Here is an 18085-nt window from a genome sequence, read left to right as displayed (position 1 = left end):
ACCAAAATCGATTATAGGAAATGATTAAGTCCATTTCCCTTGCAATCTCCCCCTTTTTGGTGATTGATGCCAACACTAACCAAAGCAAATATGAAGTGTAGAAACGTAACTAGTTTGCAATTGAGATAGATGTGCATAGGTTACTTAGAATTAAACCAATGAAAGACTTTATACATGTGTCTAAGAATGAATGGATTGCTTTTTCTCTTATTTAACATTTTGGACCACATTTGCACCGCTTGTTTGTTTTTGTAAATCTTTTAGAAAAATCTTTTCAAAATCTTTTGCAAATATTCAAAGATATAAGAATATGATTGCAGGAAGCATTTTTAAGATTTGAAATTTCTCCCCCTGTTTCAAATGCTTTTCCTTTGACTAAATAAGAGCTCCCCCTGAATAAATTCTCCTCATAGCTTTCAAGAGGGTTTTTTGAAATCCTTTTTGAAGCGGATACCAAATGATATTGTACCAATTGAAATTTTTCATACTAACTTGAAATTTTGAAACCAAATAAGATATCAATTGAAAACTAACTCAAATACCAATTGTTGAAATAAACATTAGTGAAATTTTGAAATGGTGAAATGGTGGTGCGGTCCTTTTGCTTTGGGCTTAATACTTTCTCCCCCCTTGGCATAAATCGCCAAAAACGGAGAACTTGAGAGCCCTTAACAATTCTCCTAATACTTTTTCCCCATTGGTAAAAAGAAATATGAGTGAAGGGTTATACCAATTGAGAGTCACATTAGTAAAGACAAAGGGGAAATGATACCATCAGAGTTGGAGTGGAAGCCTTGTCTTTGCCGAATATTCCATTTCCCTTTCAATCTAAGACTAATCATAAGGTCACTTGAAAGCATATTAGTCTTAGCCTTGGCACAAGAAGAACAAGAAATATGCATTTGTACCAAATGAAAGAGACATGATCAAAGGTATATTTATGAGCTATGTGTGTAATGTTTCAATCAAAGTTCCGAGAATCAAGAATATTTAGCTCATTCCTAAGTTTGCTATAAGTTTTCTCATCTAGTGGCTTGGTAAAGATATCGGCTAATTGGTTGTGGGTGCTCACATAAGCAATTTCGATATCCCCCTTTTGTTGGTGATCTCTCAGAAAGTGATACCGGATGTCTATGTGCTTAGTGCGACTATGTTCAACGGGATTATCCGCCTTGCGGATTGCACTCTCATTATCACATAGGAGAGGGACTTTGCTCAATTTGTAGCCATAGTCCGTGATAGTTTGCCTCATCCAAAGTAATTGCGCACAATAATGACCTACGACAATGTACTCGGCTTCGGCAGTGGAAAGAGCTACTGAGTTTTGTTTCTTTCAAGCCCAAGACACTAGGGATCTTCCTAGAAACTGACAAGTCCTTGATGTGCTCTTTCTATCAATTTTACATCCGACATAATCGGCATAGGAATACCCATTAGATCAAAGGTAGATCCCTTGGGGTACCAAAGCCCAAACTTAGGAGAGTAAACTAAATATCTCATGATTCTTTTCACGGTACTAAGGTGAACTTCCTTAGATTTTGCATGGAACCTTGCACACATGCATACTGAAAGCATAATATCCGGTCGAGATGCACATAAGTAGAGTAAAGAACCTATCATCGACCGATATACCTTTTGATCTACGGATTTACGTCCTATGTCGAGGTCGAGATGCCCATTGGTTCCCATGGGTGTCTTGATGGGTTTGCCATTCTTCATTCCAAACTTCTTAAGTATGTCTTGAATGCACTTAGTTTGGCTGATGAAGGTGCCCTCTTGGAGTTGCTTGATTTGAAATCCAAGGAAATACTTCAACTCCCCCATCATAGACATCTTGAATTTTTGTATCATAATCCTACTAAACTCTTCACAAGATGACTTGTTAGTAGACCCAAATATAATATCATCAACGTAAATTTGGCATATGAACAAGTCTTTAGCAATAGTTTTAGTGAAGAGAGTAGGATCAGCTTTACCGACTTTGAAGCCATTAGTGATAAGAAAGTCTCGCAGGCATTCATACCATGCTCTTGGGGCTTGGTTGAGCCCATAAAGCGCCTTTGAGAGTTTATACACATGGTTAGGGTACTCACTATCTTCAAAGCCAGGAGGTTGCTCAACATAGACCTCTTCCTTGATAGGGCCATTGAGAAAGGCACTTTTCACGTCCATTTGATAAAGCTTAAAGCCATGGTAAGTAGCATAGTGTAACACCCAAAATCCTGGTTTGAGATTTATAAAGGTTCTATAAAACAATTTGAGTTAAAATATCATTTGGGTTCCTTTCTTATCAAAATGTATTTTCATAAAATACATAAATAGTAATATTAAAAAACTGGTAGTTTAAAACATAGATTCGAATCTTGAAACTAAAATTTAAGCTAGAGGCAATAACTAGAGGAACAATGGTCCATCTGTTCATTAGTACCTTTGTAAACTATATAACACGCTTTAAAAGTGTTTCTTTTATAAGACGATTCCTAGTAAAGATTATATATTACCTTCCTCTAAACAAGTGAAATGGTGGATATTTATTTCTAAGTTAGCCTGAAATTATATCCCACACTCACAAGTAATAGTTTCTTAAAATGAAATAATATATATACATAATATACCTAGAGCTTTTAACTAAATAAAGGAATGAAACAATAAATATATAATTATATAAAAGTATATACCTTGCATTCATACCGATATTTTGGATGTTGCATTTAAACTAGAATTTGAAACTGATTTTAATTTAAATTTGAAGTAGGAATCTAAAACGAAAAAAACAAAAGAGAAAAACCTACCTGGGCCGATCTGGGCGCCTTTTGGCCCATTCCTCTTTTTCCCCATGCGCGTGCCGGCCCACTCCCTCACACGCGCTCACTGCAGGCGGGGCCCGCTTGTCATCGTTTTCACCACGCGTGCCACGCCGACACGATGGGACCACCGGTCAGCCGCTCACTCTCGCTCTTTCCCTCACCCGTCCTCTGGTTCGCGGGGCCCGCTGTTCAGCCAAACACCCACGCTGGCAATGCTCCTTCCGTGTCCTCCCCCAAATCCACGCCAGAGCTTCTTCCCCGCGAGAACCGGATCTCGCTGACCGGATCTTCCATGATCGCGCGATTCCGTCGCCAGCTGAAGTCGTTGCGATCCCTCCGCCTCCCAAGCCGCAAGCTCAAAGATAAACCGTTTTCCCGTGACCAGAGGTCCGCCCACTACAAGTCATCGCCCTCTCTGTACTCTTTTTGTCTCTCTCACCATTTATCCGCTTCCCATCCCTGCTACCTCCTTGGCGCAAACCCCTATCCTCCCTCTAGCCACTGGTTCTCGACCAGATCGCGGGTACCTGCGTCCTCACCATACATACTCTAGGGGCGGGCGCTACTTCTGTCGTGGTGCCGTTCCCGGTGGCAATGGCGTACACCGGCTCGGCCATTGGCGCACGTCGTCCGGGCTTCCTCGCCGACGAGCGGCCGCCGTAGCTGACGACCTGCACGCCCAGCCCGTGACTCCGGCGCGGGCGGGGTTGGCCGACAATGGGCCGTGGGGACGTAGTTCTGTGTTGGCTGCGATTCCTCACCAACGTACCCGTCCGCCCGGTCGTCTGCCGATTAGGCCACCGCCCCAACCCCGATGCCATGGGGAGGTTCTCCGGTGGGCACTAGAAGCATTTGCGGCACGATTGGGCGTCAGGGACAATCATGGCGAGCAGGATTCCTCATCGGCGCCTGTGTATCACCATCGTTCGCAGCCCACCGTGGGTGGAGGTCTCCACGACATGACCAACGGTGAGAACGCCTCCGTATGACTCGCCTTCATCTCTGCTCCATTTACCGTCACTTGGACTTGGGGATTCGCGCTCGGAACGGCGGGCGGCTGTGCGCCGGTAATGGCACCGCCGTGGGGTGGCTAGCATCGCCGTCCTGTCCGTTTAGGTGCCATCGCGGGTTAGTTGTAGATTGAGCGTCGTCCATCCAGTGATGTGCGTACTGGATCATGGTAGTGCATGGATGTCTCGGTAACCGTCGATCTATGATGAACGGTTCGGATCAGTTTTTAGAGTACCGCTTGGATTGGTTATTCTGGACCGTCCGATGCATGGCTGGCGCGTAGGATTTAATACGAGGCAGAGGAATCTGGATCCATCGGATCGCGATCCAACGGACTTGATTGCGTACCGATTCGGGATGGGGTCGGTGTACTCTGTACCGCCAGTCTCTAATCCAACGGCTGGGATCCATTCATACCCCTTCACCCGAAACCGTTTACATATGAGCCCTCAGCTTATTTGAAAATAAACCCCCAGTCCATAGCATAGAGTTCTGAGTCTCTGTGTTTTTACGTAGTGGTCCCTGTTCTTCTCTGTATTTCTGCGCATAGTCCAGAGGGCAGAGAAATCAGATAATAAATTATAGAGGATGATTTTTAGTAAAAAACAATACTAGAAACTTGTATAATTCATATAAAATTCATATTAAGTCAAAATTAGTTCATTCCAATTCCTATAATTTTGTAATATTATGGTTTATCATCTAGTACCACTGTTTTCACATGAAAGTCATATTAAAATTTATATCCTATTTAATCTTGTACAAAACACATAAAATCCTTAGAAATTCATAACTTAAAATATATAACTCCGATTTAATCCGTTCAAGTTGCATTAGTCTTGTATAAATATATACTATGCTATAACAACATTTATTGTGCCATGTCACATTCTTTTATAATTATATCTTTATTTAACGTGTGTAGGTTAGTCTTGTTAAATTGGTTACCATTATAACCTACTAGAATAGGATATGTGGTCAATTTGTAACTTAGATTAAAGTTGAGATAATTATTTAGAGAATAACCTCTCATATGATTTATATTAACCAATTTATGATATAGTTTAATATTCTAATCACATAAATCCTCTATAAAATCATAACTCCTTAATCGTAACTCCGATCTTAGTGGTTCTCGTTCCTACGATCTCATATCTTCGCGTATATTATTATTATTCAGTTTGTTCTTATGTTTGGTGGGATGTTAATTTTTGTCTATACCATGTTTGTTTGTATTGCTACGACTAGCAGAGAGTTTTCGAGCCACCTGAAGATCACCTTGGTTACTGGAATCTCAAGTGGCAGGCAAGTTGTGCCCTTGATCACTTTTGTTTACCCAATAATGTTCTTTATTATCACTATTCATGCATAGACTTAATTTTGATGAGACCCAATAGGTCACCCTAGTCTGTTTATCTTGTTTACTTTGTTACCCCTGAATCACATGGGTAGTTTCTGCTATTGCTTTATATGTTTTTGGGATTATTATTTCATTATATCCATGTTCCAATTATTCTGTTATGTTATTTATGTTAATGTCAAGATCATTAATGTTAATTGGAACATGGAGCTTAACTTGAGAAACACGTGCCACCACAAGGGTTTAATGGGACGCCCTTGGCCAACTAACTAGGAAAGCTAGTGGAAGACTACCTTACCCGAAAGGGGCAAGGGCAGTAGGGGAGTTGCATGCAAGGAGGTTGTCGGGTTGATTTTACTGCGATGGCGGTCAGGCGAGGGATTCTTGCAAGTGCTCTTCCCATAAACTGTAGTGGGTTTTCGGAAGCTAGTGGAACTTTGTAAAGGCCTCGTAGTGGATCCCTAGCCATTCACCTCGGTAGTGTCTAAGGGCCTTGCAAATCCTAGCGACATGGGATACACGACTTGTGGGTACAGGGTACAACCTCTGCAGAGTGTAAAACTGGTATACTAACCGAGCTCACGGTCATGAGCAGCTTAGGACTCTCGCATGATTAAATATGGAACCTAAACTTAATTTATCATTTGCATTTGCATTTGCATGGGATTTATTATTAATTTTGTTCTATTATTATTTTTATTATGGTTTGATATTTACTTACATTTAGTAACTGCTAATAAAATTTTGACCAACTTATAAAAGCAATGCTCAGCTTCAACCTTTATTTTGTTGATCAGCCTTACACTTCACATGAACTCCAACCTTTTGCGAGTTCATGCCACATTATTCTCCACAACTTGTTGATCGATGAACATGTGTGAGCTCACCCTTGCTGTCTCACACCCCCACAGGAGAAGTACATGTGGTTCAAGTGGAGCCACGTATCGAGGAGTTCGATTCGATCTAGGTGGCGTCTCCTAGTTGACTTGCGCCAAGGACGATCCTTAGAGCATCTCCAAGAGCTCCTAAAAAATATCACCCAATAATTAGAAATTGGGACGTCTTTAAACATTTTGTTCCAAAAAAATAAGATGTACTCCAACACCTCCCTTTAATTTCCCTAAATATCTGTTAAACCTAGTGTCGCGAGGCCTGTGTTCCTTCTGGTAAACATAGACAGAAGAAGCATTTTTGTATTCCTTCTATGGCTGTGTTTACCCAATAAACAGGAAAAATTAGTACACCAAAACAAAAGCTGATGCATCCAAACAAAGAATACAAAGAATACTACGTGGCTGTTTGTTTCAGCTTCTGGGCGGCTTCTGGCCACCAGAAGCTGAAGCTGTATCCAAACAGCCAGCTTCTGAGGCGGCTTTTCGTCGTAGCGCTTCGGATAGAAGCCGAGCGCACACAGTCCGCACGAAGCCGCCCTCACTTCGCTTCTAACGGAAGCCCCCACCCACTTCGCTAGGGTTTAGGCGACGAAACGCGCCTCCGCCGCCGCCAACGAACCCGCCGCCGCTGCGCACCCAACGGACCGCCGCCAGGTCGATCTCCTCCCCGCAACAGGTACGGCCCACTCCTCGGCGACCTCGTCCTTTCCTGTCCGTTGGTTTTCCTCTCCACTGCGGCGTCTCAATCCCGTCTTCGCTAGGGTTCGTGCACCCTCGGCCGAGCCTCAGAGTCGTCGAGAAGGAACCTTCTTCCCCCGTCGTCGGAGGTACGTGAGCTCTTTCCTCCATCCGGCCCTCCCATTCTCCACCTTCGCCGCGGTGGGAGACTTGACCGTTTACTGTCCGTAGCGTTGGCTCACTCACACCGGCGACGTCGCTCCGTCTTCCTCTGGTTCCCCCCGTCGCGTCGGCATCTTCCGAGGTAGGATGTTGCTCGCCTCGATCCGGAGGCAGTTACTACTTCAGTTCATGTAAACGCTATGCAAGACGTACTAAATCAATTTTCCTTCATTGTCGCCTTCAGAAATCCGTACCAACTCGGTATCTGCGTATTCGCTTCCAAGATCAACAACAGCCAAGGTAATTACATACACAAATTGTTAGAGTCCCCATGGGTTAACAAATTATGTGTTTACGGTTTACAGGGATTACCATCGTTCTGTTGTATAACCCAATTATTTCTGGAGTCTTGACTTGTTAGTTTGTTTGTTCACAACAAGTTTGTTAATAGTACGTGTTCATACTTGTATTTGTTAGTACCTCTATGGTAGCTTCAACCAAATGTTGTCCATGTTAGAACGCAATTGATGTCAATACATGCAAGTTAGTATCCCCTTGTTAGTTCACTAACAACCTAAATCCACATCAGATGGATTCAGCAGACTCCATAGCCGACAAGGCAATTGGAAGGATGCAAGAGATTGCGGACAAGATATTTTCCGTAGCTCGGGAAACAATCCGTCCAGGACGCGGGTTGACCTCTTTTGAGGCTACCAAACTTCGTGTAGCATTGGAGGACATTGCTTGCATGCTTGAGCAAGACTCTCTGGTGTTGCAAGAGAACCTAGACATCGTGAACAACGTAAACAACCCGGGTGACAGCAACTACGAACCGTCAGCCTTGTCCTCACCACCCCCAGCTGACGAGTACCTTAGGCCAGATTGGGACTTTGCTGATCACTTTGCAAACTTCTGGGGTCTTGAATATGACTCGGACCAGATGCCATCGTTTAGTGATAATGAAGTTTAAGTTAGACCTTGTTAGAGTAAGTTGTTCGAGGTCATCAAGTTTAAGTTAGAACTTGTTAGAGGCAGGTGTTAGGGTCACAGGGAAAGATCAGCCTTTTGCTTCCTGCGCAGTTCTGAAGTGTTCCCTGTTCTTTTGTGTGCACCAGCACTTTAATTTGGTCAGTCTATATATGTAATTATGGCAAACGAATGTGACTCCTTAAGGTAGTACTTTATGTTATTATTACCTGTTCATTTTGTTGTCGTAGTAACTGCACTTCAATACATATTTTCAATCGTCTACACTTGTTTTGCACTAGATGGACAAGTCTGGCAAGGTCATTGCTAAGTGGGATAGTAGAGCAACAAAAATTTACACAGAAATATGTGTAGAAGAGGTGAATGCACGGAACAGGCCACAACAATTCCTAAACGCCGAAGGGTATGCTAACCTGATAAGAAAGTTTAAGGAACGCACTGGTCGCACGTACACAAGGGATCAAATGAAAAATAGGTGGGACTCGTTGAAGAGAATGTTCACCTAGTGGAAAACTCTAAATGAAAGGGCTACAGGTCTTGGTCGAGACCCTCATACTGGTTCAATCAGTGCGCCAGATGAGTGGTGGGCCAAGCAAAATGAAGTAGATCTTTTTTTTGTTTTGTAGACTAACAATAGTATTTGGCCATCTCAAACTAGGAACTACCATGTTGGTGCAGGCAATGCCAGGTTGTATTATGTTCAAAACAACCCCCCTAGAGAATGAGGATGAGCTAAAGGTTATGTTTGGACCCATTGTCTGCACAAATGAAAGAACCCTGGTTCCTGGAGTCGAGGATGCTAATTCATCATCTGATGATCATTTGGAAGCCACTTTAGGTGGGGGTGAAAACAGCACACCTGACCCCTGCACAAATGCTAGTGGGAAGCGTAAGATGCGCCATGATTCTCCAAAACCAAAGAAGAAAAAAGATTCGAGGGAAGAGTACATGAGAAGACTAGTGGAGGCTTTTGAGTCGCGTTCAATGACCACTAACAAGTCCATTACCTCTGCTGACAATGACTCTGTTCGACTTGAGATTAAAAAGCAGTTGCAACAAGTTATGGATGATGGATCACCAGAAGGCAGCCAAATACATTTGTTTGCCACTCATCTATTGACTGAGAAAAAGTATAGAGATATTTTTGCAAACTTGCAGACAAAAGAAGGAAGGATCGCTTGGCTTCGCAATGCTTACGAGATAGATCTTAAAAAGTGCACTTAGCTGCTGGTGGTCCGACAACAGAGGCTTATTCAGTATTACCGTTGTTTCTGTCTGTTTTATGAGTCTTGTCGTTTCATTGTTGTGAGTAATAAACTTGTCGTGCGCTTCAGTTTCCCTTTCAAACAATTTTCTAGATATTCGAGTTGAACTTGTATTTGAATAATCAGAGTTGTCTGCTTGTGAACAATGTGAACGTTCTGTCTCATTTGAATACTGAATATATATGTGGCTTGTAAACTGTGGTTGTACATTGATATGTCACTTATAAAGTGTTGTTACATATGAATATGTCTCTGTTTTTTATGTGCATGTAGATGTCTGACCCTGCTGCACACACATTTGATAATGAAATGGATGACAGAGATGCAGAATTGGTGGTTGCTATATGTGCTGTAGATGTTTGGGGCAGGAATATCAGTCAGGTTCCTAGAAGAACATTGGTTGAAACTGGTATTCAATGGGTGGAGAGAACGTTGGAGAATAGTAACGACTGCTTCGATATGTTTCACATGCGACGAACTGTGTTTAGACGATTGCATGACACATTGGTGGACAATTATGGTCTGATTCCAAGCCGGGGTGTCAGTACTATGGAAGCACTTGGCATTTTCTTGTGGGCATGTGGGGGTCCACAGTCCTTTAGGCAAATACAAAATAAGTTTGGTCACTCCTTGGAAACAATTAGTCGCAAGTATAGTGAAGTCCTTGATGCACTGTTTAAGATGTCATCTGACATCATTAAGCCCAAAGACCCATATTTCACCGAGATTCATCCGCGTTTGCGAGAGGCGAGATTTTGGCCACACTTCAAGGACTGCATAAGAGCAATTGATGGTAGTCACTTTCCAGCGGCAGTCCCGGCCTCAGAGCAAGCCAAATATATTGGACGGCACGGTTACACATCGCAGAATGTAATGGCCGTTTGTGACTTCGATATGAGGTTCACATTTGTTGTCACAGGATGGCCTAGATCCGTACATGACACTAGAGTAGTACAAGATACTTTGATAACTTATGCGGACAGGTTCCCCCAGCCACCAGAAGGTATACAATTATATATCTTGTTTTTATGACATATGCTATTAATTACTGGCTTACGTATTGAACTTATGTATTTCATGTTTCTGCAGGTAAATACTATCTTGTCGATTCAGGTTATCCAAATAGAAAGAGCTACCTTGCACCTTATAAGGGTCAGAAGTACCACATTTCTGAATGGCAAAATGCGAGGCAACCTATTGGTAGCAAAGAAGTATTCAACTATGCACACTCTTCGCTACGCAATGTTATAGAGCGATCGTTTGGGGTGCTTAAAATGAAGTGGAGAGTTCTATTTAGTCTCCCTTCTTTTTCGCTTACCAAACAATCCAAGATAATTATTGCTTGTATGACATTGCATAACTTCATTAGAGAGAGTGCTCTACACGATAGAGACTTTGATGAAGTAGGACCTAGTAGCAGCAGTCATGATGTACCTTTAGGTGAGAGTAGTAGTACCACATCTGATAAGTTAGACATGAGTGCTTTTCGAGATGCAATTGCTAATGCTTTAGTGGCGTAGTTAAGTATGTCAATGTAACGAGACTTATGATGTAATCAACTGCACTAATTATTGTGTAATGACCTTTTCTTCGTTATGGGTTTCATTTTATCGTTTCTTCGAACAGAATCTGCAATTTCAGAATTTGATTATCCAAACACGTAGATTCTCACGAACAACTTTTCTGCACAGCTGGCGAACCAAACACCTAAATTCTAACCACCAGCTTTTCCTAACAGCCAGCTTTTCCCCACAGCCAGCTTTTCAGATAAGCTGGTCAGAAAAAAGCCGAACCAAACACGCCCTACTACTTTGATCACCGCACCTTTCTCAAAGCTGAACGATCTCAATACGTCACCAAACATGTTCTAGCATACGCGATGAGTAGGAGGCTGGAGCCAAGTGCCGTGCCCCTGCCCTGCTGCCGTGGCCCCTGGTTGGTCTGCCTCACCCTGCTGACCTCGGAGCGGAGCAAAGCGAGGAACCGCCAGGAGGAAAGGTCATTGGCGGGGTGATCGACGTACGACAACCCCTTCGAGGAGGACGCCACCGCAGAGGACGTCATCCGGAGTTGCTACTGGCATGTGCCTCACTTGGAAGAACGAAGACACTAGATCGGCGGAGGCATACGCAGATGACGCGGCGCGAACGCTGGTTTCACGCGAGAATGGTAAAATCACGGAGGATTGGGAGTAGAAGCGAGGGCGAAGATTTCCGCTGGGAAAGGGTATTTTTTCGCGTGCGAAGCTATAGGGAGAGCTAATACGGAACTGTTGGAGAGTTATTTTATCACTTTTTTCTAAATTAAGGATTGAGACTGGTATTAATGGGATCTGTTGGAGATGCTCTTAGTTCGTTTTATATTTACCTTTTATTTTGTAAGACTTCCGCTATGTAATAAATACTCTGATTATGGTGACATTTATCTCTATACACTATGTTATTATATATGTTGTCTTCTTTGGCGCTTGTATGAGATGCACCCGACTTTGTTCCTTAAAGCCCGGGTGTGACACATAGGCAAGTAATATACGAATTGACTCAAGCCTAGCTACGAGTGCATAGGTTTCATCAAAATCCAAACCTTCGACTTGTGAATAACCTTTTGCAACAAGTCGGGCTTTGTTCCTTGTCGCCACACCATGCTCATCTTGCTTGTTGCGAAATACCCACTTGGTACCTACAACATTTTGGTTAGGACATGGAACTAAATGTCATACCTCATTCCTCATGAAGTTGTTGAGTTCCTCTTGCATTGCCACAACCCAATCCGGATCTCTTAATGCATCTTCTATCATGTATAGCTCAATAGAGGACACAAAAGAGTAATGTTCACAAAAATGTGCAACTCGAGATCTAGTGGTTACCCCCTTATGATTGTCACCAAGAATGGAGTTGACGGGGTGATCTCTTTGAATTGCCTGGTGAACTCTTTGGTGTGGCGGTCTTTGATCCCAAATCTCTTGTTCATCTTCCTTGTCTTCATTATCATCTTCATCTCCCCTTGATCAATGTCCTCCTCTTGAGGCAGCTCATCGTCTTGATCTTCATCCTCTTCTTCTTTAGCCTTGTCCTTATCTTGAGTTGGTGAAGATGCTTGCATGGAAGATGATTGTTGATCTTATGCTTGTGTGGGCTCCTCAAATTCTTTTGGACACACGTCACTAATGGACATGTTCCTTAGCATGATGCACATAGCCTCTTCATCATCTAATTCATCAAGATCAACTTGCTCCACTTGGGAGCCGTTAGTCTCATCAAACACAACGTCACAAGAAACTTCAACTAATCTAGTGGACTTGTTGAAGACTATATATGCCCTTGTGTTTGAGTCATAACCTAGTAAAAAGCTTTCTACTGCTTTAGGAGCAAATTTAGAACTTCTACCTCTCTTAATAAGAATAAAACATTTGCTCCCAAAGACTCTAAAATAAGAAACGTTGGGCTTTTTACAAGTAAGGAGTTCATACAATGTCTTCTTGAGGATTCGATAAAAAAATAACCGGATGATGGAGTAGCAGGCGGTGTTAATCGCCTCCACCCAAAATAAGATCCGGTGCCTTGTACTCATCAAGCATGGTCCTTGCCATATCCAGTAGAGTTATGTTTTTCCTCTCCACTACACCATTTTGTTGAGGTGTGTAGGGAGAAGAGAACTCATGCTTGATGCCCTCCTCCTCAAGAAATCCTTCGATTTGTGAGTTCTTGAACTCCGTTCCATTGTCGCTTCTAATCTTTTTTATTCTCGATTCGAACTCATTTTGAGCCCGTCTTAAGAATCTCTTTAAGGTCTCTTGGGTTTGAGATTTTTCCTGCAAAAAGAATACCTAAGTGAAGCGAGAATAATCGTCCACAATAACTAGACAATACTTACTCCCACCGATACTTATATAAGCGATCGGGTCGAATAGGTCCATGTGGAGTAGCTCAAGTGGCCTATCCGTCATCATGATGTTCTTGTGTGGATGATGGACTCCAATTTGCTTTCCTGCTTGGCATGCGCTACAAATCCTGTCTTTCTCAAAATGAATATTTGTTAGTCCTAAAACGTGTTCTCCCTTTAGAAGCTTGTGAAGATTCTTCATCCCAACATGAGCAAGTCGGCGATGCCAGAGCCAGCCCATATTAGTCTTAGCAATTAATCAAGTGCCTAGTTCAACTTTGTTATCATTAATATCAACTAAATATAGCTGACCATCTAACACTCCCTTAAATGCTATTGAATCATCACTTTTTTAAAGACAGTAACACCTATATCATTAAAAAGACAGTTGTAGCCCATTTTGCATAATTGAGAAACAGAAAGAAAATTGTAATCTAAAGAATCTACGAGAAAAAACATTAGAAATGGAATGGTCAGGAGATATAGCAATTTTACCCAAACCTTTGACCAAACCTTGATTTTCATCCCCGAATGTAATAGCTCTTTGGGGATCTTCATTTTTCTCATATGAGGAGAACATCCTTTTCTCCCCTATCATGTGGTTTGTGCACCCGCTATCGATTATCCAACTTGATCCACCGGATGCATAAACCTACAAAACAAATTTAGGCCTTGTTCTTAGGTACCCAAACGGTCTTGAGTCCTTTTACATTAGAAACAAGCACCTTGGGTACCTAGACACAAGTCTTTGGACTCTTGTGTTTGCCCCCAACATATTTGGCAACTATTTTACCTGATTTGTTAGTAAGCACATACGAAGCATCAAATGTTTTGAATGAAATAATATGCTCATTTGATGCATTAGGAATTTTCTTCTTAGACATTTTTATATGCGTGGTATGCCTAGAACTAGAAGTCTCATTTTTATACATAAAAGCATGATGAGAAATATTATGAGGTTTCTAGCATGAATTTTCCTAATCTTATGCTCAGGAAAGTTTGCAGGATATAAAATATAGCCCTCTCTATCCTGAACCATGGGAGCCTTGCCCTTTACAAAATTAGACAATTTCTTAGGGGCATTAAGCTTGGTGTTGCTTTGGCTTCCTTGTTGGAAACCAATACCATCCTTAATGCCAGGGCGTCTCCCATTATAGAGCATGCTTCTAGCAAATTTAAACTTTTCATTTTCTAGTTCATGCTCGGCAATTTTAGCATTTAATGTAGCTATGTGATCATTTTGATTTTTAATCATGGCAAGGTGATCATCAATAGCTTCAACATTAACATCTCTACATCTAGTACAAATAGTGACATGCTCACAATAGATGTAGAGGGTTTGCAATCATTCAATTCTTCAATCTTAGCAATTAAATTATCATTCTCAATTCTAAGACTAGAAATTGAATCATTGCACATGCTAAGCTCCTTAAACAAATTTTCACATTTTTCTACTTCTAGAGCATAAGTATTTTTTAATTTAACAATTTTTTGTTTTCCTTAACGAGCAAGTCCTCTTGGCATTCCAAGAGATCATCCTTCTCGTTAATGGTTTCTATTAATTCATTCAATTTTTTTCTTTTGGTCCATGTTAAGGTTGGCAAAGAGAGAAATTAAATCATCTTCATTATCACTAGAACTACCCTCATCATCGGATGTAGTATATTTGGGGGTACTTCTAGAGTGTACCTTCTTCTTCTTGCCGTCCTTAGCCATGAGACACTTGTGGCCGACGTTGAGAAAGAGAAGTCCCTTGTTGACGGCGATGTTGGCGGCGTCCTCGTCGGAAGAGGAGTCGGTGGAGCTCTCGTCGGAGTCTCATTCCCGCCCCATGTGCGCTTCGCCGCCCTTCTTCTTGTAGTACTTCTTCTTCTCCATCTTCTTCCCCTTCTTGTCTTCGTCCCTGTCACTTTCACTAGAATATTGACATTTAGCTATTAAGTGACATGACTTACCACACCGGTAGCACACCCTTTTGGAGCGAGGCTTGTAGTCCTTCCCCCTCCTTTGCTTGAGGATTTGGCGAAAGCTCTTAATGATGAGAGCCATCTCCTCATTGTCGAGCTTGGAGGCGTCGATTGGAAGCCTACTTGGTGTAGACTCCTCCTTCTTTTCTTCCGTTGCTTTGAATGCAACTGGTTGTACCTCGGGTGTAGAGGTGGCGCCTTGCTCCAAGTTGACAATCTGTTTGGAGTCTTTGATCATAAGTTTAAAGCTCACAAACTTGCCAATCACCTCCTTTGGAGACATTTGTTTGTATCTAGGATCCCCACGGATTAATTGTACTTGAGTAGGGTTACAAAAAACAAGGGATCTTAGAATAACCTTGACCATTTCATGGTCATCTCATTTGGTGCTCCCGAGGTTGCGCACTTGATTGACCATCGTCTTGAGCCGATTGTACATGGCTTGCAGCTCTTCCCCTTTGTTGAGGACGAATCCACCGAGTTCTCCCTCGATCATTTCGCGCTTGGTGATCTTGGTCACCTCGTCCCCTTCGTGCATCATTTTGAGGACGTCCCAAATCTCTTTGGCATTCTTTAACCCTTGCACTTATTATACTCCTCTCGACATAAAGAGGCAAGGAGAATAGAAGTTGCTTGGGAGTTAAAGTGCCTAATTTGGGCGGCCTCATCCAAGTCGTAGTCCTCATCGCCCACTTGTGGTGCCTGCGCTCCAAACTCAACGATATCCCAAATACTTTCGTGGAGTGAGGTTAGATGGTGCCTCATTGTATCACTCCACCTTCTTCATTTTCTTCTTCTTTTTGTCACCCCTCCTAAGTGACTTGATGGAGGAAGAGGATTCCTCCTTGTACTTGTCGCTGGACTCTCTCGACGGAGTCCTTCCTGAGCCTACGGCCTTGTCACCGGTGACGATCTCCCTCTTGGCGTGATCTCCAGACATCACTTCGAGTTTATTAGACTCTTAATGAAGCACTGACTCTGATACGAATTGAAATTCGCCTAGAGGGGGGGGTGAATAGGTGAAACCTGAAATTTATAAACTTAAACACACACTAAGGCTAGGGGTAGCGTTAGAATTAAATCCAAGTATGGAAGATTGTTTCTCTTGCTATGAGTTGCTCAAATGGTGCGGATGACGTTTGGGTGCAAACTCAAATCAATATTTGCAAGGAAACTTTAGAGAGAGGAAAGAGGGCAAACAAATCAAATGGAAATCCAACACGAGTGAACACGATGATTTGTTTTACCAAGGTTTGGTTCCAAAGAACCTAGTCCTCGTTGAGGAGGCCACAAAGGCCGGGTCTATTCCAACCCTTTCCCTCTCTCAAGCGGTCACTTAGATCGGATGAGCCTTCTCCTTAATCAATCGGGTCACTAAGACCCCGCGAGGAGCACCACACAGTTAGGTGTCTCTTGCTAGCTTTACAAAGCACTTAAGAATAAGAATGGGAAGGAGAGAAGGCAATCCAAGCATCAAGAGCGCAAATGAACACAAAATCTCTCTCTCTCTCTCAAGTTACTAAGAGGTTGAGTTGATTTTGGGACTTGGAGAGGATTTGATCTTTGGAATTGTGTCTTGGAGTGAATGCTATTGCTCTTGTATTGAATGAGGATCTCAGAAAACTTGGATGTTTTGAATGGAGGTGGTTGGGGGTATTTATAGCCTCCAACCACTTCCTAGCCGTTTGCTGACTTTGCTGGCGATGGGCACACCAGACAGTCTGATGGCGCACCGGACAGTCACTGTTCACTGTCTGGTGCGCGCCACGTCAGCGTGCCCGTTGGGGATTGGAGCTGGTCGACCGTTGGAACCCTTGTCCTGTAGCTGCACCAGACAGTCTGGTGCAACACCAGACATGTCCGGTGACCTCTGACTTCTGCGCTCTGACTTCTGTCGCACACTGTTCACTAATGTTCACGTTTGCAGTCGACCATTGGTGCCGGTTAGCCGTTGCTCCGCTGGCTCACCGTACACTCCGGTGAATTATAGCGGAGTGAGCCCACAGAATTCCCGAGAGTGGCATGTTCGCTTGGTCGAGGGCCTGGTGCACCGGACAGTGTCCGGCGCGCCATTTGGCAGTACACTCTCATATCTTGCTCCAAATTTGATTGTGTCCCCAACTTAATTTCTTTCTTGGTTTGTGTTGAACCTTATCCACCTCAGATGAAAGATATCTAGACAAACTAGTTAGTCTAAGTGGTTTGTGTTGGACGTCAACCACCAAAATCGATTATAGGAAATGATTAAGTCCATTTCCCTTTCAACTCTTTCACTTGATTGCTTCTTTAAGACGAGTATTAAACTTGTAAGTGCAATCAACTCTGACTGAGGGTTTTGGTGATTAAATGACAAAACAAACAGAGTTTCTAACAAGTTTTCTCCTAGCATGTATACAATTATTTTATAGACACGAGGAGCACAGATTCCATATGTATAGAAAGGGTAAAGCACTGAGGATTAAATATATACATCATATGGTGTGATTCAAGTGCTTATGAATGAAGACCATTTAAATTTTATAATTCTTGAGTCGTAGGATTCACCGTTCAAGTAAGAGGGATCCACAAAATATGAGTAAGTTGTTGTGATGAGCTCAGTCTAATTCTCTTCAAAATCCTCTAAGGAAACCTTGATTTTTTATCATGAATGCTCTTGGAAAAGCTGCTTGAATTCTCCACTCAGACTTCCCCAAGATGTGTTCAGTTCTCTAAAAACTAGCTCAGCCAGTTTTAAAACCAGCTCAGCTAGTTTTTGGAAACCAGCTCAGTCGGTTTTTGGATTGTTCCACTTTTCTACTATGTCAGCCAAGCTTTTTGAAAATCAGCTCATCCGGTTTTGACTCCGGTCCACCAACCAACTTAGTCGGTCACTGAGCAAAAAACAACCTGGCAGAAACCGGTTCAGCCGGTTTAAGGACCGGCTCAACCGGTTTTTAGTCAGAAAAGTCCAACGGCCACCGGCTTTTGGGGGCTCCTTTATATACCCCTTTACTCTCTCTCTCTCTCTTCATTTTACTCCTGCCCATCCATGAATTCTTGGCTGGCCTACACTCAAACAAGAGCATTCACTTCA

The 18085-nt window shown here is 42.7% G+C and overlaps 1 protein-coding gene across 2 annotated transcripts; it reads left to right on the top strand.

The window, feature by feature from the left end:
• The first annotated feature begins 2994 nt into the window (after positions 1-2994).
• Positions 2995-10771, top strand: LOC103653149 (putative nuclease HARBI1). 2 transcript variants are annotated; one of them, XM_008680109.3, is made up of 5 exons: positions 6120-6898; positions 6981-7053; positions 7156-7211; positions 9437-10166; positions 10253-10771. In XM_008680109.3, the coding sequence occupies exons 4-5, from the start codon at positions 9437-9439 to the stop codon at positions 10681-10683; spliced, it is 1161 nt and encodes a 386-aa protein (XP_008678331.1). In that variant the 5' UTR covers positions 6120-6898; positions 6981-7053; positions 7156-7211; the 3' UTR covers positions 10684-10771. The 2 variants fall into 2 exon arrangements, 1 of the variants encoding a protein (XP_008678331.1); XR_004857719.1 differs by lacking the exons at positions 9437-10166; positions 10253-10771 and adding an exon at positions 2995-3776 and having other exon boundaries at positions 5070-7053; positions 7156-9427.
• Positions 10772-18085: the final 7314 nt, after the last annotated feature.

Source organism: Zea mays, chromosome 4 (assembly GCF_902167145.1).
Source record: "Zea mays cultivar B73 chromosome 4, Zm-B73-REFERENCE-NAM-5.0, whole genome shotgun sequence".
Taxonomy (NCBI): domain Eukaryota; kingdom Viridiplantae; phylum Streptophyta; class Magnoliopsida; order Poales; family Poaceae; genus Zea; species Zea mays.
Note: the sequence above shows the minus strand (reverse complement) of the source record. Positions and strands in the feature narration are given on the sequence as shown.